The sequence below is a fragment of the Bicyclus anynana genome, chromosome 12, assembly GCF_947172395.1.
Source record: "Bicyclus anynana chromosome 12, ilBicAnyn1.1, whole genome shotgun sequence".
In the NCBI taxonomy this organism is placed as follows: Eukaryota; Metazoa; Arthropoda; class Insecta; order Lepidoptera; family Nymphalidae; genus Bicyclus; species Bicyclus anynana.
Window position 1 is genome coordinate 10333999 of NC_069094.1, and position 23793 is coordinate 10357791.

At 34.3% G+C, this 23793-nt stretch overlaps 1 protein-coding gene across 6 annotated transcripts in view; it reads left to right on the forward strand.

Moving 5' to 3' along the window:
• Window positions 1-23522, forward strand: part of LOC112055893 (guanine nucleotide-binding protein G(q) subunit alpha) — a 38805-nt gene extending 15283 nt beyond the window's left edge. For 3 of the 6 annotated variants that reach the window (XM_024096188.2, XM_052884577.1, XM_052884578.1), the window contains exons 5-9: window positions 2624-2752; window positions 7114-7243; window positions 8622-8775; window positions 9686-9793; window positions 13037-13187. In XM_024096188.2, the coding sequence (XP_023951956.2) occupies window positions 2624-2752; window positions 7114-7243; window positions 8622-8775; window positions 9686-9793; window positions 13037-13119 (604 nt within the window). In that variant the 3' untranslated portion in view covers window positions 13120-13187. Of the gene's footprint in view, window positions 1-2126; window positions 2256-2623; window positions 2753-7113; window positions 7244-8621; window positions 8776-9685; window positions 9794-10738; window positions 10847-13036; window positions 13188-14640 lie in introns of those variants that run through there. The other 3 variants (XM_052884576.1, XM_052884574.1, XM_024096189.2) reach the window with 3 other exon arrangements.
• Window positions 23523-23793: the final 271 nt, after the last annotated feature.

Sequence of the window (23793 nt, forward strand, 5' to 3'; positions counted from 1 at the left end):
ATATTCAATAGCATTAAATAGATGAGGTTTAAGACTTACAGAATCATCCGCAAGACATAATAATACATATAAGTACAAATAGTCATACGTCAAAAGATATACTTTTCGTCTTTTATCCATCTTTTCAAATCAAATAAATTGTCTATTTGATAATTTATTTGCTTTATTTGCTTTAGAATAAACTCTAAAACCACGGGAACGGGAACTACACTGGTAAAAAGTGGGGTTCTGTTCTGTTCAGTCTGATAATTAAACTTGGGTACTGCCTACATCGTCGTGAGATTTTTGTAAATTATCTGAAAAATGCACACACCTAACAATCTATTTGGGGTCATTCTATAGATATATTATGTGTTGCCCCGAGACCCTGACTGATAGCGGCTGATTCATCAACGCTGAGATAAAATAATTCACGCGAAATACATGAACTTTAATCATGTAACGACGTTAAGCCGGCAGCGCGATATAAAATTTACATTACATAATAATAAATAATTTAATTTAAAACCGAATTTCGGTCACGGCAGCCATCTGTAATTATCATGTCAGTGCACAAGTGTGTATGCCGACACATGTGCACTCTCTGTTCTCTCACTAACAGTCTGATTCAGTGGCGTGCACTTCATAGATGCATAAACACAGTGCATACCCTGAGGATTCATTACGTAACTGTATTGGAGGAGGCAGTTTTCATTTTGTACAATTTGTACCTTTAGTGCATACCCTAGTTAAAAACCTTGCGCACGCCACTGGTTCGATTGATATAACTAGAAAACTCGCTCTCCTAAACACGGGGCTTATTTTCACAATTGACTTCCCAAATCCAAACTACTTTTGAGAAGAAAAATAAACCCATTCATCATCATCACTCAATTTCAACAACTACTAAGTCAAAATTCGGCTCACTGTTTGAGCACGAGTCTCCTCTCAGAATGAAAGCGGTTACGTTAATAGTCCACTATGCTAGCCCAATGCGGATTGACAGACTTCACACACGTAAAGAATTAAGAAAATTCTCAGGTATGCAGGTTTCCTCACGATGTTTTATCCTTCACCGTTTTAGTGATATTTAATTTTTTAAAATGCACACAGCTGAAAAGTTGGAACATGCCCGGGCCGATTTCGAACCTACGCCCTTCGGATCGAAGGCAGAGTTCATATCGACTAGGCTATCACGGCTCTAACCCTTACCTGATTGTTAATTGTCCTGATTTGGTACTCGAAATCATGACCTTGTCATTCGTAACAATGGACCAACGAGGCAGATGAATTATTATATGTTTATTTATAATAATGGTTATAATAGAAGTACTACGTCCAAGTTTATCATAATAAATATGTAAATGATTTATTTTTAATATGCTATAAATCGACGCATCCACGAAGTAACGACACTTAGACTTGGCAAAAAACCCTCTACGTATGTATATTTTTTCCGAAACTAGAGCATTCTCAAGAAATGTTAATATTAATAACACAGAATAAAGATATGGTGGATACTAAAGGCCAATAATAATAATTATTTTTAACAAAGTCCTACACAATGGGGATGATGATTAGGTTTGAATATATTGATTTTTATGATACATTTGGGTAAATAGGGTCAATGTTAAGTAATTTATATATAAAAAGCAAAGATTGTCTGGATATTTGCAAAATAAATGAGATTATAAAAATTTTAAATCTATTAAAAATCTTCTATCGTAATTAGATGAAAATTCATACAGTTTTAGCTTCCTTACATTAAATGTGACATTTTTTAAAAATGAACTATAAACATAAACGCACAAATAACAAAGATATTAGTCATTTTGTTTGTACGCACATACAAGTCTAACGATCATTACATTGCCTACGACGTCATTAGTTCGTGCCATTTTGTATGGGGCGTTTTTCAGGGATCCGCGGCAGCGCCGCAAATCTGACCCTTTAAATCCCTGTGGCTTCGAAAGTAATGATCGCAGATACCCTGTTCCTTTTACAAAATTGCTTTACTATTAGCATACTCTTAATTTATATACAATTTAAAAAACTGTCATCATCCCTATTGATATCTTTATTATTTTTAGGTTACTTTTATTGGTATACATGTTTTCTATGTCACTTAACTCCTCAATTTCCTATAGCTATTTGCAGGAGATAGACCGCGTGGCGGCACCAAATTACTTACCAACTGAACAGGACATTCTACGTGTGAGAGTGCCCACTACGGGTATCATTGAGTACCCGTTTGACTTGGAAGAGATAAGATTTAGGTAAACCCACCGAAATGCAAAATGTGCATGCTTCGCCTTCAAAACTGCATGTTTCTGTGTCTAAAAATGCATGTCATGTTTCATATCGATTGTATGTTTCATTTATTATTGTTTACAGGGTTCGAAATATAACGAGTAATATGTATGCAAATTGTTTTTATGTTGGCGATGCTTAAAATAATGTTTTCAATGTTGATCGTGTATTTACCGCAGTGGAAACACATAATGATCGCATTCGGAACTATTTCCGTATTTTATTGTACCATTTTAGATGGAGAACAATTTGCGACAAAAATTTCTATTAGATGGCGTATTTCTATCAATGTATTGTATGCATGCGTTAGTACCTAAGTTGCATGAATTTGCAGTTATCTAAGCGATATGGCGAGAATTGAGGCTGAAGACTACCTGCCCACTGAGCAGGATATCCTCCGAGCTCGACAGCCTACTACCGGTATACTCGAGTATCCTTTCGATCTCGACGGAATCATATTTAGGTACGTCCGATACAGGGCTAAGGTCGTATCGTGACCCCTTAGGAACGCTAGATCGCGATACCTTGGCACTGTCGTGTCTTGACTTCGTAGTAATCCAATATCACGAACCCTTAGTAATGCTATGTCACGGTCCTCTGGTAATAAATGCTACGATATCGCCGTCCCTTTGATAACTTGTGTGTTTTATTATAACCTGTAGATTAGATTTTATAAATACCTTAGCTATTTATATTGCTCGCTCGCCTCGCTTAAAAGGAAAGCTTGAAATAGAAAAATCTAAATACCGTAAAGGAATGTCTTGGTTCGTTATTTTAGAATTGAGAAATTAATAACCGCTTTTTTTTGCATGTTTCACTGCTGTGTTTTTGACTGACACTTTTCTATTGTTGTGGTGTTTCGTTTACTTGTGTTTAATCCACTTATATATTTATATATTCTTTATTAATTTATATTTTAGTCATAGTAAACTGCTGAAATACTGCTCAAAAAGCTCCGTACCTTTAAACAAAATTATAGTAAGTTTTACAATGTGTCTATTGACGAATTTCTTCACTTATCAAATTATGGAATACTCAACATTTTACATTTAAATATTTAATTGTTCCCACTTTATTTAAATGTCATAAATCACGCAATCAAAATACATACATACATTTTATATAGAACAGTAATAGTTTTAATTTTTACATTTTACATGGTTTTCTTAATGCAAATATAATCATTTTTAGAATAATAATTTCATCATTAATAATGGTGCCTATCGGAAGACTAACCAAGACAATAAATAATATTCAAACTATAATACATAATTATTGTAAATATATGTAATTTATAACTTGTTATATACAGGTTTAATAATAGCTTTATGTTTACGATAAAAATTATGTTGCATTGTGCTAATATGTAAGTCATTCATTAAAAAAAGTTCATGTGTAAATAATATTCAAGAAATATCTGCTTATTTAAGCCTCTATAGGTAAACTGTAAGGGGTTTGATTAATATAAGTAGTATAATTTTTTGTTCTTTTATTAATGTTGTCTTTTATACAGGGTGTTGTGGAGTGTTTCTCATAACTTCAAGGTGTTGACAAGTACACTTATAGGAGACTAACTGCATAACAATTTTTTTTAACTAAAAAGAAAAAACTTTATGTAAAGTAATTGAAATAATTTTGACTATATACACGCCTTTATCTATCCTTGCATTTTAAAATACGTTGTCGTACTGTCGATATCGATTCGATATTGGCACTCCGTACTTCACTACTTCATAATATTTATCAATGAGTAGTTTTGATAATATAAGGATGCGGGATAAGGGACACAATTTAAGATCTATTTACAAAATATTTTTTACTCTGAAAATATTCATTTTAAAACACATGTTCCTTGGACATTTTTAATTAATTTTCCTTAAAGAATTTAACCCTAGAGTTATGGGAAAGCATCCTTTATATAAATACAATAAATAATATGTTTTTGTATTCATAATATAAATGATTATTTTGTTCATACTTAACACTACACTATTTCTGCACTTTCATGGTTTCATAGTCACTGGCTCTTCAAAGATCCAAAAGGCAAGGGCTGCTTCCAATGTCTGAAATGTGGGAATACAGATACTCCGGAGTTGCATGTTAGGTAGTTATTTTCTGTCTATATTATCTAAATATACATGAAAATAAATGTATGTTTGTGCTCTTCATGTTCCTTTAACATTTATATTATACCTGATATATATATTTATATATATATATATATATATAATAATTAATATTAATTACCAGACCTCAGCCACAGAAAACTCAGCAGAGTTTCTCAACAGGTGGGCCTGAAAATGAACATGGCCAAAACAAAAATAATGTGTAATTGTCATGTATCCGCTCCACCCAGTTATAGTTGAGAACGCTGCATTCGAAATTGTAGACGAATACATAATTATACCTAGGACATATGGACATATGATCCAGTTAGGTAGGTCCAATTTTGAGAAAGAGGTGAACCGCCGAATCCAACTCTGCTGGGGTGCATTCGGAAAACTTCGCGACATCTTTTCGTCCGAAATTCCACAGTGCCTGAAGACAAAAGTCTTCGAACAGTGCGTGTTGCCAGTGATGACCTATGGTTACGAGAGACTGGCTAACTATGGGCCTCATAAGAAGGCTCAAAGTCACACAGCGGGCAATGGAACGAGCTATGTTAGGAGTAACTCTGCGTGATCGAATCAGAAATGAGAAGATCCGCAGAAGAACCAAAGTCACCGACATAGTTCAACGAGTTGCGAAGCTGTAGTGGCAATGAGCGGGACACATAGTTCGAGGAGCCGATGGACGTTGGGGTCCCAAAGTGCTGGAATGGCGACCCCGCACTAGTAAGCGCAGTGTTGGTCGACCCCCCACCAAGTGGACCGACGACATTAAGCGAGTCGCAGGGATTCGCTGGATGCAGGTGGCTCAGTGTCGTGATGTTTGGAAGTCTCTACAAAAGGCCTATGTCATGCAGTGGACGTCCATCGGCTGATACGATGATGATGATGATGTTGATGATGTTGATCAATTACCATGTAATAAATATAAAAATTTTAAATATGAATTACAATTAATGAAAGGTATATACGAGTAAAAATTGGATGATACATTTACAGCTACAGATTCTACGAGTATACGGTTATCTAAAAATATCAAATATTTATTGTGATATAGGTATGTATATATGTATAAAATCTGCTTGTCAACGTCTTCGTAATCCTTGATCTTAAATAGTGATATCTTTAAGGTGGGTATCATGTTTATCATCACAAGTGCATCGATCGTAGAAGTACTGAGATATTCGTACTAATAGAACTATTATTCAATTCGATGTTTTTTTTCGATTGTTCCTTTGACGTGTGATTTTTATGTGTGACAAAAAATAGTCCATAAAGAGAAGAAACAAAAATCCTAAAACCTAATCACAATGCAACCACTCCAATTACAATTACAAACCATAAAATTCACACAAAAAAAATTGATAAACACTCTTCCATTAAATTAAAACATACATACATTTTGGTAATAGGGAATTGGATTTTATTAAATGCCTTGAGAATTAATTGATATTTTTATAGGTGTAGATATGTAGGTAATAGAAAACAACTCTATTTTATTTCATGTCCCAGGTGAAGGTAACGGAATTGTTTTTTGAGTGATATTTTAGTTAGTTTTATAAAAACGCATGTCGTGGGTATTATAAGTTAAAACAGCACAATTTTTTAATGTGTTTCAACGATATTTTATACTACTGATAGAGCACTAGCGCATCAAAACAGGGCCTGTAGCCATCTGGCACGTCGATTCTCTTTCTACAAACGCTAAATCGCTTCGAAAATAAAAAAAAAATGTATGTGAATGACGTTCATTATCTAAATATGTGCATACTAGTAATTGTCTTAATTTAATTTAGACGCCTATTAAACAACGAAAGTTAAATGAACAAATAATACCTTAATATTGTCTACGATGTCGAGTTGTGTATTCAGAGAGTGTAAAAGTTATATCATTATAATGTAAGTAAACACAAAAGTGTGCGTACGTACGCTCAGTGATGTAGCTAAATTCGGATCACTTTTTGCGGTGATTTTGTGGGCGCGTAACATATCTTTAGTATAAAATATCGTTGGTGTGTTTCTATTTATTGCACAATTTTTCTTTAATATTTCTCGCATGTTTATTTTCTTTTACATTTCTGTATGCTTGGGGTGTGTATGTACCGTACCATAAACATCATCGTTATTTTTTTTCGTTTTTTAATGTGTAGATTTTTTTTTAATAAATTACTATTACGGCTACATAGAGTAATTTTAATAAAAGCTAAATTATTTAGAATTAAAGTCACTGATTCATTATAATTTTAACACATACATAGATATAGATTGATTCCACTCACATCGGATGGTAAGTGTAGAAAGTACCTAAAGGAGAACGCGCTTGTCTAGAAAATACTTATACACTTTTGTATGAAAGATGCCGAATTTGAAAGTAGCAGAAAACTTCTGTACACCAAAGACGCACGCTTTGGGATAACGAAATAATTTTGTCTATTTATCGCTTTCTCTATACCTTGCCTATAGAATCTCTCTCGTTGCTATCGGATGAACGAGATACACGATAGTCGCGCATCATAGGAGTATTTGAACTTTGCAATGTAGTATGAAAAAGAAAGACGAATTGAGAATCTTCTGGTTTTTTGAAGTCGGTGAAAAAAGACTATTCAAAACGCTTTATAATTCGGATGTTTACATTAATATGTATAGTAAAACGAGTATTGTTCTGTTTTTTATATGAATATTGATATGTTTATTAAATAAGTTGGTATTCTCACAGGATGGTGGACGTAGGGGGCCAGAGATCCGAAAGAAGGAAGTGGATTCACTGTTTTGAAAATGTCACATCCATCATATTCTTAGTAGCCCTTAGTGAATATGATCAAATTTTATTCGAGTCTGAAAATGAGGTGAGTGTAAAAAATTTATAAATTGTATGCATCTATTTTTGAAAACGCCTTGGTATTTTTACCGACGCTTTTTAGGGATTTTACCTTAAACAAATGTTATTAAAATATTTTCTTTATATATCTGTTATTATAATAACGATTTTCACAGTGGTACTTTACAATCATCATTGTGTGGGACTTTTTAATGGGTCGCTACAGTTTTTCCGGAGAAGTTTTTGAGCAACCATAACTGTTTGGCTTGGAAGTGTGCGCCAGGGCTTAAAAATCGGGCATAGACGAAATGTTTTACTTAGGGCGTATCCTGTGAGACTCTCATCATTAACAACCCATTTTTGGCTCACTGTTGATCACAAGTCTCCTCATAGAATGAGAGGGATTAGGCCAATAGTCCACCACGCTGGCCCAATACGGATTGGCAGACTTCAGATACAAAGAGAAATAAGAAAATTCTCAGGTTTCCTCGTGATATTTTTCTTTCACCGTTCGAGACACGTGATATTTAATTTCATAAAATGCAAATAACTGAAAAGTTGAAGGTGCCTAGGACCGGATTCAAACCAACGTCCTCTGAATCGAAGGCAGAGGTCATATACACTGGGCTATCACGACTTTACATATGATAGTCTGACTTGGGCTTTTAAAGGTGTTGTAAAAAGTGATAGATGGATGAATGATGATGTTGAACTGTATGATTATCGGACCGAGATAATATTAGTCTCAAGTCCTCATGAGCGTGATTTGAAAGCCTTTTATTAACGTAGTCCATACTCCTCAGTATTCGTCTATTACTTGCAGAAATTAAACATACCATCATTATCAGGGGATAAACGTCCACTACTGAACATAGGCCTCTTTTAAGGACTTCTAAATAACAAGATTTTGAGGCGTCTGCATTGGGTGGCTCCTAGAAACCGTCAGTGCAATCGATTTAGCGTTCCGGTACGATGTAGAAACCGAAAGGGGTGTGGGTTTTCAACCTACTCCTACCAAGTTAGTCCGCTTCCATCTTAGATTGTATCATCATTTATCATCAGGTGAGATTGGTCAAGGGCTCACTTGTAAAGAATTAAAAAAAGCTACCACCTACTTGGCAAAAGTTCGTAACGCTCCAGATGGTGCGTGTAGCGATGAATGAAAACTCCACGACTGATGCACCTCACTTTCCCGCAGGCACGATTTTACACCCGCACAGTCTTTCTCCCCATCGCCCGCATATAATGGGAGTGTCATCAACTTGCCAGACTATAGAGGGAAGACTTTTCGGATGCAAAGTCACCATTCCAGCACCTTGGAAGCCCAACATTCATTGATTCATACGACATTGCATAATTATTAAGTATTTGGCAGACTTTTAATATGCATAACTATTACGTTACAGAATCGAATGGAAGAATCGAAGGCGTTATTTAAGACAATCATCACGTATCCATGGTTCCAACACTCATCGGTCATTCTGTTTCTGAACAAAAAGGATTTACTGGAAGAGAAGATCATGTACTCGCATCTTGTAGACTACTTCCCGGAGTACGATGGTATGTAGCATATGTCATAATGGTACAAAATAATCTTAAAACATGTAAAAACAATCCAGAAACATTTAAAATAGCAAAACATTTAAAATATGATCTATTGACAACACCATGTTGCAAAAAATCTTTCATTAGCATAATAAGCACAGACTGCTAAAAATACTTGTGGCGCCCTCAATCATGCGACAAACGACATATCTCGTGAAGATAAATAGACAAAATGTCTACCAATGGCGGCGGAGTAGTCCCAGTGCCATCTCATTCGTTCCAATGTAAGAGATAGTAATATTTCCGATTTCACTGCTATTGGTCGACATTTGTCTGTTTCTCTTAACAAGATACGTCTTTTGGTCGCATGTTAGGCCTACGGGTGCTTTATATTTCTAGTCAGGTTCAAAGTCAAGTCCAATGGTTAGCCTATGTGACCGATGATATTTTACTGAGCTCTCCATTTTTTTTTTAAATCAGTACAAACTCCCCAGAGTTAGGGAGTTGGTGGTTTTACTCTCCCGAGCATTGGAGAGCACGTTAGCCGTCGGTATGATTAAAGAATTCAACTTAACCTACCAACACACATTGCAGCAGTGTGGTGGATCTAAGCTCCATATCCCCTCCTATATGGAGGACGGCTTTTTCTCAGTAGTGGGCCGCTAAAATAGACTGATAAATATGACGATATTGATTTTCATTTGTTACAGTCTATATTTTTTTACAAATATTATAAAGAGGTAAAGTTTGTGAGGTTGAATTTGGTAATCTCTGGATGTACCTACTTAATCGTTTTTGAAAATTATTTTACCAATAGTAAGATACGTTATTTGTAGGTTTCATAGGCTATATTTTATCCCCGGGATTGCGAATTCCGTCAGTAATATATTGATTGTGTTAAACAAATATTTCAACCAATCATTAGGACCAAAATGCGACCCAGTACCGGCCCGAGAGTACATTCTTCAGAAATATTTAAAGGAAAACCCGGATCCTGAAAGACAATGTTATTCACATTTCACCACAGCTACAGGTGGAGATATTTTATAAAACACGTGTATAAGCTAACTTTGTTTGAACACAAGCTATGATATATCTTTTTTGTTTTAAGTATTATTCGAGTGATAGTATATCGCTAGATACAAATTGTTCTTATTTGTTGAAAATATTTTTTACCAATAATAAATTAAGACAACTTTGACAGCAAAAAATTCTCAATATATTTGAACTATTGTCGCTATTTAAAATGGGATAGTTTTATTTTTTTACTAATTTAATATGGTCAAATTTTTGACCCTTTGAATTTGGACGTTGGTTCTGCCAAAACAGAATACAAATAGAATATTCAATGAAAAGCTTGGAAAAATAAAGTTTTAAAAAATGTATGTTTTTGTGACTTTTGTATTTTTTTATAGACATGTGACATTACCACTTGTAACTATTAATTTGTCGCATCAGAATAATGTCAAAAATCAACCGGCCATGTGTCAACGACATGTGAAGAGAAAAGACATAATGTTATCGACCAATAGCGGTAGCAACGAGTTGCAAAAGAGAGATTTTCAATGCCGCTGCTATAGGTCGTCAATGTCTTTCTCATCACGAGATATTCTGTCGTATCCTAAATCTACTGTGATCTGTAGAAGTATTCTTAAAATATGATGATGATGATGACCCTATTTTGGCCTTAAAAGTGCGATGTAGTCGCACTTTTAAGGCCAAAATAGGCACAAGTTAGCACACCATCACAATAATTGTTATGGGATTGTGGCAGGTGGACGAAGCTTAAGATCATCTCGCTTCGCCTATAAGGCCTCCTATCCAAGGCCGTAAAATAAATTAAAAAAAAAAAATCATCTCGCTTCCAATCTAAGTCGAGTCGACGTTGTCGTTGGTTGTTGTCTTAAAATATATTCAACAAATAAGAACAGTTTGACCATGTAGTATGTAAAAGTAGTACAAAGCTAGTGATGGACAGGTCCACAACGCGATGCCGGCACCGCGCGCGAGTTCATACTGCGAATGTTCGTCGACCTCAACCCTGATGCCGAGAAAATTATTTACTCGCATTTCACTTGTGCGACTGGTGAGTACATTACTTTATGTCCGACAATAATTAAAAGCCGTATTAATAAGCCTCGTATCCACTGGGCAACATTTGACGCGCGACATGCTGTTTAACATTGTTGCTCACAGCATCGCGGTAGAATCATGGAGTTTGGACCGTGGTATATTTTGAAGGTAAAAAGTTTCTTAGATCCATACCCTCAATTGTTCAATTATATAACATTTTTCTCATATTATGAAGAGGAAAATTTAAAAAAAATACGCTTTACTTAGATGGTTGAGGATCTGAACCCTTGAAACCTGTAACCTTCTAAAGACACCACAGTCCAAACTCCATAATCAGGTACGTTACTTACTTATGGTAGGAGCATAGGCTGACATATTTTCAGCTTTCATAACAGCGTCACGTCACCACTTGATGTTTGATGTTTTACTGCATGTTGTACAGAAACAAACAACAAGCCGCTCGACAACGAGTATGTCGCGCGCTGGCTTTGCGAGTCACGTGTTATGAAACTTTGCCGATCTAGATTTCCGTCAATTGTTGCCCAGTGGATACGAGGCTTTTATGTAACTATTGATGAGTTGCAACAACTAAAATCAGGAAATTCACGGAATAAAATTGTTTAATTGGGTTTCGAAATTTTTTTTGCAAATGACACAAATGATACATGATGATGCGAAAAATGTATTTCTACTTTCGATGCATTATTATTATTACGTATGAGATGTTTGAAGTTTTGAACACTCTTTGTTTTTTCTGTCAGTTCGATTAGATTGCTCTTTTCGGTTTGTGCGGGGCAAAATTAAACGTCTTACGTAATAATTAGATTGCATAAACGCATAGATAACAAATTTAAAAAAACAGTTCTTTCTCGTTAGAATATTATGTAAAGAATATCAATTTCAAATGCCAATCTTTTTTATTTTAATTAAAATTAAAATATTAGGCTTACAAAATTACTGCATACTTGAACCAGCCATCAAACTGAATACTAGGAATATTAATCTACAAATTAGGTTTTAATTATACATATTCTGTATTATTTTGCTTACTAATGTATTAAGATTGAAAGACACGACTTCAACGGATATATGGGTAAGTTTACTGAAATATGGTTTCTTGACTATTATTATAATTTACATATTTATTATAAGCTATTTGCTCTTGTTTTATTTTAGTAGTAAGCTATTGAAATATTGCTAATTGTTTGAAGTGTGATTATGTTAGTAAAATAGGTATTAGTAATATTTTATATGTTTTCTAGTACACTGGATGTAACAGTTATTTATTATACACCTGCATGTATATTTGCATGCCCTTATACGAGTATGTACATATAGTTATTTATATATAATATGTTTAAAATAATTATATCGCAATCTGTTCAGATTCGAAAGTGGTGGTGACTATCATATTTAATTGTTAATATTATATAAATAATACCTACATATTATGCAATATAGCTTGTTCACAGAACTTTTACTAACTAAACGATGAGTGATTTGAAGAATGGCAGCACTGTTATTATCTTTTTTTTAAAAAATATTTTATCTAAAAAAATAATTGCTTTCTAAAAAATCTATATTTTCTATACTCTATGTATAAAAATCTCTTGTTCTGTGTTAATTCCACTCTTCAGAAACAGCTTGACCGATTTTTAAGATTTTTTGTGTATATTCGGTATATCTGGGAATCGGTCCACCCCAAAAGGAGATGGTCCAAAATTGTATGGACCCCAGGATCAGTCATTGTACCCTGGCGGAAATAAAAGAAGATATTTTTTTAAACTATTTTTGATTATACAAATCTACGAATTTACTTTAATTCTTTCGAAATGATATTTATTATCTCCCAAGAAGTGCAACATTAATAAGGGTAATAATGGCGGATAGATGACGTTTTCAATGCAATAATCGGTTTGACGTTTGCTGTCAATTGTCATGTCATAGTTGCTCTATGGGCGCCATCTTGATATAACTCAAAAACTTGAGTTTTTATTTTATTTATTTCTTTTTATTTAGTTAGATTTATTCACTTTAATAAATTTTAATATAATCCTTGTATTTTTTTAAATTTTAATGATACGGGGACAAGAGTAGACCTGAAATGGACCATCTCCTTTATTAGGCAAAACAACGTTTGCCTGGTCAGCTAGTTCTACTATATATTTTTTATTTTTGCATGCTGCTTTGGAAATATTTAAAGACACTGAAAACATCAAACTTGTGTTCTGCGCCGTCAAGGATACTATAATGCAAAGCGCGCTGAAAGAGTTTAATTTAGCATGATTTTGTTTTGTTTTTAACATATTAATATTACTATGGTTAATTTGTAATAAATGTTTATTCTTTGTTTTTGTCGGTGTGTTTTATTTTGTGCCTGTATAACAAAGGTTGCTTTTTGTTTAGCTTTGCTGCTTAAAATTTGTCGAATGATATACTAAATATATTATATTTGAATGAACTGACTTCTGTGAATAGATTTTACTGAAACATGGGTAGTTTTTTTCTTAATATACGATTTCTAAGTAAAATGGAAATAGATAAAATATTTATAAATCTACAAATGAAAGTTTAACTGAAATGCATACTCCGCGCCACGATACAAGTCCCGTAGACGCGGCGCTAATGTCATAATGGTGCTCATTGCCATTTGGTAACGGCGGTCTTATTGTCATTTGTGTAAGGCGCTGTCAATTTTAATTCAAGTTTTGCCGCGGGACTTCTTTTGTGGCGCGGGCGCGGAGTCTACGGCTCCACCATGTGGCAAAATATATGCGGTTAAAAACATTCCAGAAGTTTTGTACGGGTGAAATGTAACGTTTCTCTATTGTGGGAGTATATATCCAATCGAAGCAATCACCGTAATTTCAAACAATGCAGTAATTTTGTTGGCTAAATATTCTTCAATATAATATTAAATAAAATATAATACTAAATATTCTTCAAGGTAATATATCATTATTTACTTAAAGGGCCTCATCCACGAAAAGTCATTTAAGCTATCGTGGCGGAGGCGCATCACAAGACAAGGGGTCCCAGCTGAAAATCATTGCTGTATGCTCTTTGCTTATGGGGAGTATATAGCAATGTGCTGAGCTGGGACCTTTTTCTAGATTATGCCACATATCGCTGGGACCTTTTTCTAGTTGACACTTTTTTACTTTTTTTGAAAAGGGTCTTAAATTGTTGATAAGCGTTCTACTAGATTAAAGAAATATATATATTTCTTTGAGACATGAAATACATAAAATGTCATGATGGTCTATATTTTAACTTTTTCATGACGTCATGTCAACACTAATCCTTAACCAAACGTTTTTGACGTTTATTCCTTCAGTGACATCAAGTAACATCGTGACGTCACAAAATGGACGATACCGTTTTTGATGTTTGGAAAAATTGATCCATGATTGATGAAAAAAAAATCTCTAATTGTTATTCATTGATATCGATGTACATATTCCGTCCCTTTGTTCATTTATTTATTCCACATGTACTACACGAAATAATATTGTTTATATTAATGATGTGCGTCAACTATAGCTTGGCAAGTTCGTTGATGACACTCCCATGATATGCGGGCGACGGGGGGAAAGACTGCGCGGCTGTGAAATCGTGCTTGCGGGGGAAGTGAGGTGCATTAGTCGTGGGTTTTCATTCATCGCTACACGCCCCCGGCCCGCGCGGATGGAGTGTTACGAACGAATTTGCCAAGCTATAGCCTATTGTAATTTGTGGCATAATGTAGTTTATTTGTTTCGTTCAATAGTCGATGAGGAGTGTAGGAACCATTGTAACACCTTGCAGATACCGAGAACATCCGGTTCGTGTTCGCCGCAGTCAAAGACACGATCCTGCAGTCCAACCTCAAGGAGTACAACCTCGTCTAAGCGGGAGCCGATCTTGACACAAATCTGTGATGTGATCTATCCCGTTTTTGCACATCAACACTTCACGGCCGACTGTGTAAAATTAACTGATGAGGACGAACTCACCATCTAAACTGATTTATATGAAATTAAGTAAAATAGATTGTAAGTCATTTAATCAATATTAGCACCGACAGCATCTCTCGATCCGCACGGGTCGCCTCATTACGCCTCAGGGAATTTTTGAAAAATTTTTTATGATGAAGTTTTATTCACAACTTATGTATGTGTCTGTATCGGTGAACACTAAATTGTGCATTTTTAAAGTCGCGGCAAGTCGCGTTGTCGCGTGCCGCTTTTAGTCATTGTTTTAGATTTTTTTTTTTTGTAAAGTTTGTTGCCATTATATCTTTCTACATAAGTATACATTTTATTGTGTCCAGACGGATGGATTTGAACAAACTAGTCCAATGAATATAGCGAGTCGTTGTCACCCTCGCGGTCGGAGGCGGGACGTTCCCGCTCTAACTATTAGGTATTTATTTAATAATGGAGTAATGTACGGTGTACGGCGACCGCGGTCCTTCGTTACGCTTCATCGGGAGAGATATATTCATTTATATATAGATTGATTGTATTTAATATTGACATTGCGTTACTTTTGTACGTTGGTATTTTGTTACTCGATACATGTTACGTGTTGGGGTTCATTTACACGAGCGGCAACTACCGACGACCGCAGTCGTGGCGGCTGCCGCCGAGACGTCGTTGACTGCAGTCTCAGACCAATTATTGTATAGGACCTGCCTCGCTAGACGTTACTTTTCTGTCAAAATATATGATCAACGATCTAATGCGATTATAAAAACTGTCTCTATAGAATCGATGTTAAATAGTTGTAATCGTGATCGTCGGTTAAAGAGCTCCGTATAAATACCTTTTTGTGTATTGAGATTGTGTAAAAAACGGGCAAAAACTTCTAGTTTAGTTTAAGATATATACCAAATCTAAGCTCGTTTTCCTCAGAAAATTACAGACAATTTTGTTCGTGTCTATGAGTGCGATACAGGTCCTTCTATAATTGGTCTGAGACTGCAGTCGTCAGTAGCAGTTGCCGATCGTGTAAATGAACGCTTGCACCGAAGTCGCTTCGTGCGCAGCGCTCTGGTGTGTTCGGTTTGCTTGTTACCTTGGTTCGTGCCGCGATTCCATTAAACTAGACGTACGTCTGTGAAGTTTCTACGTTAGTTGTGTAAGGATATTTTTGAAGCATTTGTATAACTTTTTTTACTAGAATACCCAGATTACATTGAACCTAAAAATGAAAAATGTGAATTGTAAAATGCGGTGCCGATTGTCTTTCGCACAAGTATCCAGCAGGAATGTAATATATTGTACATTTTGGTCTAAATGTGCTGTGTGAGTTGAGCTGACAGTTCAATGGCAAGTTTTGCTATTGGCACACCATCGTAACGCGAAGCACAAAATATAATTAATTATAGCTTGGCATGTTCGTTGGTGACACTATCGTGATATGCGGGCGACGGGGGGAGAGCACTGCGCGGGCATGAAGTCGTGCCAGCGGGGCATCGCTACCATCCCGGCCCGCGCGGACCATCGAGAGTGTTACGAACGAATTTGCCAAGCTGTATACAGTTTTATTATTGTTGTCCATATTTTATAGTATTTTTATTATATCGCTTATGTGTGTGTTGCTTTGTGTTATATATTTTTTTTTTTAGTTACTTTTATTTATACGTCGGAGACGATGTTTCTGTTTTGAAGGTGTAACTTATTGAATTAACTTATTCGTTGTTGTAAACTATCGTTCTTCGATGCCGTTTGATCATATCCGGGCCATCCGACGCCGTCAATAGCAAAACTGTATACTGTGAGAAGTAACAGCTGTCTGAAATGCTCAAGTTAATGTGAAATTGGAACTAATCGCACAAGAAAAATACTGTATACCTACTTTATCGATGTTATCCAAGCAGCATACTGTGTTCGCATTGTACATATAACTCTCGTTTCGTTTGATGCAATTGTACAGCAATATATAATATTTTGAAGTTGGCGCTTTTATACAAAAGTGTGACCCGAAAACGACCCGCTCCCGCCGGTGACTGCGAGCTTAGGCCTACTTCAGACTACTTTAGTATTTTAGTCGAGTAAGAGTTTTTGAATTTACCGCCCAAAAATCGTTCGTACTCGACTAAAATACTAAAGTAGTCCGAACTAGGCCTTATATTGTTTTCTACTGATCACTAATAATATTTCTGAACTAGCGAACGCCCGCGACTTCGTCTGCCCTCTTTAAGCCAGCCCGTAGTAGTATCGCTGTAAAAATGGAGTAACTTCTCCCGTTTTCCCAACATTTCCTTCACTGCTCTGCTCCTATTGATCGTAGCGTGATGAAAAGTATACTATAACCTGTCCAGGAGTTTGAAAAATAATGGGCATGATGACTAGGTTTGAATATATTGATTTTTATGATACATTCGGGTAGATAAGTTCAATGTTAAATAATTTATACATAAAAAGCAAAGATGGTCTGGATATTTGCAAAATAAATGAGATTATAAAATTTCAAATCTATTATCGTAATTAGATGAAAATTCATACAGTTTTAGCTTCCTTATATTAAATGTGACATTTTTAATATCTGAACTATAAACATAAACGCACAAATAACAAAAATATTAATAATTTCGTCTGAACGCCCATACAAATCTAACGATCATTACATTACCTACGTCATTAGTTCGTGCCATTTTGTATGGGGTGTTTTTCAGGGATCCGCGGCAGCGCCGCAAATCTGACCCTTTAAATCCCTGTAGCTCCGAAAGTAATGATCGCAGACACCACAAAGTAACACTTTTACAAAATTGCTTTACTATTAGCATACTCTTAATTTATATACAATTTAAAAAACTGTCATCATCCCTATTGTACCAAGTTTCGTTAAAATCCGTCGAGTAGTTTTTGTTTCTATAACGAACATACAGACAGACAGACACGAAAATTTTACTGATTGCATTTTTGGCATCAGTATCGTCAAGAATCACTTATCACCCGCTGATAGTTATTTTGGAAATATATTTCATGTACAGAATTGACCTCACTACAGATTTATTATAAGTATAGATATACTAAAAAACGCTTTTATATTTTGTGCTCTAAAATGAAACAATTGAGAACAAACTAGTTGAGATTATATTGTTTAGGTTATCTATGACCAATTTCGACTTATTCACCTGACTTAAAAATCGTAATGATAATTTGTAAAAAAACCTATTAATTTGCTTAGACTAATGACCTATAGACCTGCAACACCTAACAATTTTTCACTCCAAACGTTAAGCCACTTCTGTGACTATGTGAGCTTAATCCCCCAATCGCACGAGAGTTTTTTTAACGGACGTTAAAAAAGCGTTCAAATACAACAAATCATTCCCAAGTATAAGTTCAAACGTCAGCGTTTTTAAAACACGACGCTTTTTTTCGAGCAGTGTTGCATTTTCAATTTTGGGCGTTGGAAATAGACCTTCATTTAACTTCATACTATATTTGGACACTTTTTTTAATGTCCGTTACAAAACTCTCGTGCGAATGAGGGCTAAAAGCTAAGCTAATTTCGTAGCGTAGCGACGCGTTAAGGGCTCCCATTTCGGGGCACATAAAACGGCTTACGAATCCTGCGACTACAGTTTTGAATTTTTTTATTTTATTAAACTGAAAAAGTGTTTTTCGTTACCTACGTTATAATTTTTAGGTAGCCCACGAGAAACTCAGCCAGAGTTTATTTATAGTTTATCACAATTTTACAAATTTATCTAGAAGTAAGTACGCAATCGTATAGTGCAATTCAATGCCGAGCATTTTTATCATCTAAGTAATTCTTAAGAAGCATAGACTTTGGGACCTCTGCTTTGGACCTTCACTAAATTGGCGTGACGTTATTTCTTGTTCGTTCTGAGGACTTTTCGATTAATTGTCATTTGTTATTTACTCTTAACAGAAATCTCGCGGATTATTCCGCGATCTTTGAATCATCGAAAACATAGCTATACTAAATAACATGATAGAACTAGTTTCCTATGCTCTCACTGGGGATAGAAGAAGTAGGAAAGGGCAAATCCCACCAGCCCATAAACAACGGCTCAGGGAACTCAAGTATACCCCCGTAATAAATAGGTCGAAGTATAAAAGTATATGGAGATGTATATGTATAAATAAGGATCTGGTTCTGGCTTAATAAAAGTATGTTTCTTGATGAATAATACATTTTTTTTATCAGTCTTCTAGGGCAAAATGTTCGTCGGTGTACCAATGCGAAGTAACATTTGAAGCTGCATAATTTTTTCGTGTTATTTTTTCTCTTACCAATAAGCTTAAAAAATTAAAAACTAACAAACAAACCAATCATAAGTCTTTAAAAATATCGTAAAACTCAGACTGTAAGGTCAACGATCTTAGCTTGTCCCCGTTGTGGACAAATTAAAAATGATTTTATCGTTTTTGTAGTAAAACGTTGTAGCAAACTTTGTTTGACAAAGTAATGATTTCATTATTAAAGTACAATTATCAAGATTTTTTTAGTTATAAAACCGGGAAGTAGGCCTAGGCCGGGAATTGGCATTCACTTTTTTAAGATTTTGACTATTTTAAAACTTATTTAATTACCTATGTTATACCTGATACTTTAGTAAAAATTACTTTTTATTTCAATCGATAAAATTTTTATACTCATATTATTTTATTATTCATTTATGTTTCTTATTATTATAGTTTTTTACGTTAATGTTTCATTGTACCTAATAACAATTAATAAACTTTTATTATCAATAAAAACGAATGAAGCTTGAGAGCAAACATTTATTTATACACTTTATTTGTACACCACAAAACAAGGAAACAAACAAATAAGAAATGTAAGATATACAAAGGCGGCCTTATCGCTTCATGGCGATCTCTTTCAGGCAACTTGAAGCTTAAGAAGAGTGAAATATTGCGGGTGGTGTATAAAAATAATTATAATATACTTACATATATGTATGTGTATGTATACCTACATACCATACCAGATACACATATAAAAATACAACAAAATAAATATTATAAAATAAACTAATACATAAGTATTTTATGTCAACTTACAGTAATTATAAACAACAAACAGTTGGTTTGATCAGTCAAATAATGCAATTTCACAGTTTTTTTGAATATGTTTAGTGATTTAGAATGCCGAATATTTGTAAAATCAAGTTAATAGAATTAAACCAAAGACTTTATCTTCATCTGTGAATGTCAACAATAAATACAATTAAATCCTACTAATATTATGAAAAGTAAATTCATTGATGTTTGTTATTCTTTTACGAAAATATTAAATATTAAACTAATTTTGATAAAACTTTACAATAGTAGATATGTACATCACACTAAAAACATATTAATTTACATGAGAAAATTAACTTGAATGACTATATTAGTGATTTTCAATTTATTTTAAATTCTGATGCCAATGCATTTACGTCATTATTTTACTTTCATTTATTTATTTAGCATTTAAATAAACGTTTTAAATTAAATTGTTTTTATTAATGGATACCTAAATACCTAATTATATTATTAATTACTAGTAATACTTTTGATTGCAAATATGATAGAATTATTATTTGGCATTTAGTTAAAGATCTCGCCTAATATTTTTATCCATTTTGAGTCTAAAACGATGCACTCAAGCGTAGAAAAGAGATTCTTATTTTTTACATTTTTTTTAATTCTAACTCTTTTGATACTACATGCAATATGTATAGAACCTAATAAATATTTAACGTAACAAGTTATCTGGATTAAAAGCTTTTTACAATTATTGGATATATGTTTAGATGGTTTTGATGAAAACCTTATAGTACATCATTTTTATCTACACTATATTAGTTCCTGGTAACTCAATTATCGTTATTGTGAGAAATTTCTGTCACTTTTTAGTGCTACGTCACGTCTTTCGCAAATACCCAATTCAAAATCGGTGTGTGAATGCTTAGAAAAACCAGCTCGTCCAAAATGGTCGACGCCGGGTAATTGTCTACGTTTATTTTACATATCGTTGTCTTTTTCGTCCCATCGCGGCGAGAGAGAGAGAGATATATTTTCTAGACAATATATGTATTGTCGACTAATGCCGACAGTACATCTCTTTCAATACTTCTTACAATACTTCTCATAAGTCGCTATTGGCCGACAATACATCTCTTACGTCGCTATTGGGCGACAATACATCACTTATGTCGCTATTGGCCGACAATACTTCTCTCACGTCGCTATTGGCCGACAATACATCTCATAAGTCGCTATTGGTCGACAATACATCTCTTTCGTCACATGATATCCCAAATACATCTCTATCGTAACATGATATTCCATTGACGCATTAGGCATGTAAGTAGGTAAAAATAATTTACATACTAGGTATATTTATATATTTATCTCATTAAGGAGGCTACGGATTTTTAGTTTTAACTGCACAGTTACAATGTAAAATGTAATCGAATTATCATTAGATAAAATTATACAGTTAAAACTGAATGTCTGTTTTCCTAGGCAGCCTAAAACAAGTAAGTAATTTCTACTATTTTGATACCTTCTGAAATAATCCTTACTCACGAAGTGACCAGTATATTGAGATTAAAATGTTTTTAATTAAGTGTTTAATTTTTTTAAGTTTGATAGGTAAGTATTTCGTTTTGTAACCCGTTTTAAATAAAACAGACGTAAAAACCTTTTTTTTAATAATAAAATGTTATCAAGCATCGTATTTAGGAAAATTAATTTACAATAAAATTCTGTCCAATGAAAATGATTTCTATTTTTATTGAACTAAAACGAGAGAATCACCACAACTTTAACGTATAAGGTGTTCGAGCAAATTAGGTAACCTTAGAATCCGTGTTTGACGCGAATATATTAAAGTGGGCGGATAATTGTGCCTCTGAGTATATTAAATGCGGTATCATAATCAGTTTAATATTATTCAAACTACTCGGTCCCTCATAACATCTCTTACAATAAAACAATGTCCTAAAGAAGTCAAGCATAGATATATTATAATATTAACTATAATTTTTTTGATGCTACAACAACAGTATTCAATTGCGTAAAAGAAAATTTAATTATGACAAGAACTAAAGCCTAGTCAGTTATAAAAATAAAAAATCAATCGATAACTGCCAACCTTGTAATTATTGTAAATGTAAATTGAATTATTCGGTTTTTACTATTTAAGTAATATTAGTGTGTGACTTAATAATTTATTTAAAATACGCTTTTAACTATTGAAAACTGAAAAAATGAAGGCGGGTGAGACTGCCTTACCTTTTCATGATCATAAAACAGTTAGGCGTTAAATTGATTGATCAAATCTATTTTAACCTAACACTTATCACTATAACTTTATATTACAAATTGAAAGAGGTAAAGAAATTGTAGTTGATTTTGGCGCTTGTGGTAAACGGCACAGTGTTGTCTTACGACTCTTAGTGTTGCCAGGACCAAAAGTAGGATACCATTTATTTGTAGATGGAAATTTTTTTTTAGTTGTATTTTTTTGTATTTTAGTTGGTTACCATCGTAGGTTGTCTTAACATTTGGTTCGGTCGCAATCGAGATCTAACTTGTCAAAGAACAAAAAGATACAAAAAGCGAAAAGACGTGACTTTACACTGAAAATGGCATAGACCTTACACAAACAGTGTATTTATTACGCGTCGGTTTAAAATAGTTTACCCATAACTTGAATATTATAAATATCATAAACAATTAGATTATTTCTGCACTGCAACCAATCCGAATTGCATCTGAAGAAAATTGATTGAGATAACTGGGATCAAACTTAGATATTAGGTAATTTTACGAGTACGTCCATAGCGAATGTTTTTGCTTGCGTATTCAATACTGGTTGACACTGCCAGTACGAGTTTTGACTTCGATTAGAAGCTGGTGCGTGTAAGCCTTCATACTAGTATTATTGTGGTTGATTTGTGTCGTGAATTCGAATCGTGGATATTCTCGAATTGAAACTTGGATCAAGTACGTACCTACAAACCAATAAGCTACATGGCTTTAAAAAAAAACATTATTTTTATCAACACTACTCTGTTCTTGTGCAAAGTCTATGTAGCGAAAAACGTGTCATCGCTCGTAAATGTGGCTGATAATTCCGTCATAAGTACAGTCCTTAAAGCTCAAAAGTGCTAGAATTCAGTTTCTAAAAAAAATTACAGTCCACAAAGCTAAAGCACAATGCGTTGATGTGCGAAATGAAAATAATTGAGATACTTCGGATCCAGAATTCTCTGATTCGGGTTGGATGGAGAGTGTAACTCTTTCGTGTGTTTTTCAGATAGCATGGGAACGGTGACATTTGCGTTATGACGTCCATAACACGTACCTACTATTATCGCGAAACGCGGTCATCTTTCAAGCGAACTGTCACCCGCACCATGCTATACGAAATAAACGGTATATTGCGATGTATCGGCGCGGGCACAGGCAGTCACGGCGGAGAGCGTGGTCGGCAATGGGTTCACATTCATGACTTCCTCACGAATGGACTGAATTGACGTAATTCTTACCTGTTTTTGTTTTCTACGATCGGGAAACGACTACAATGGCTAAAAACTATAATATTATAGTCTAACGTTGCTTTACCTTTGCGTGAGATTGTGAGAATTTTAGCTTAAGTTTCGACTGAAGATGGATGCCTGTATGTAATATTGTAAATTATAATTTCTCATAAAATATAATTTTTTTCAGCTATGTGATTTGTTTTATTTTATTGTGACGTAATATTTTTCAACTATTTTATATTAATCCCTACCTATATTGTATAGTGCCTCTTTAATATTCGAGTATATTATAGTGGGCGGATAATTGTGCCGTGAGTATATTAAAAGTCATAAAAACGCATAGAACTTCGAAATACAGTATCGTATATAAGTATTCTTGTGTAAATACACGAGTTTAAAATATTCTAAAATATGCTTAGGCTAGCCACCCACCATCCGATAAGCCCACATGCCTGCAGCGC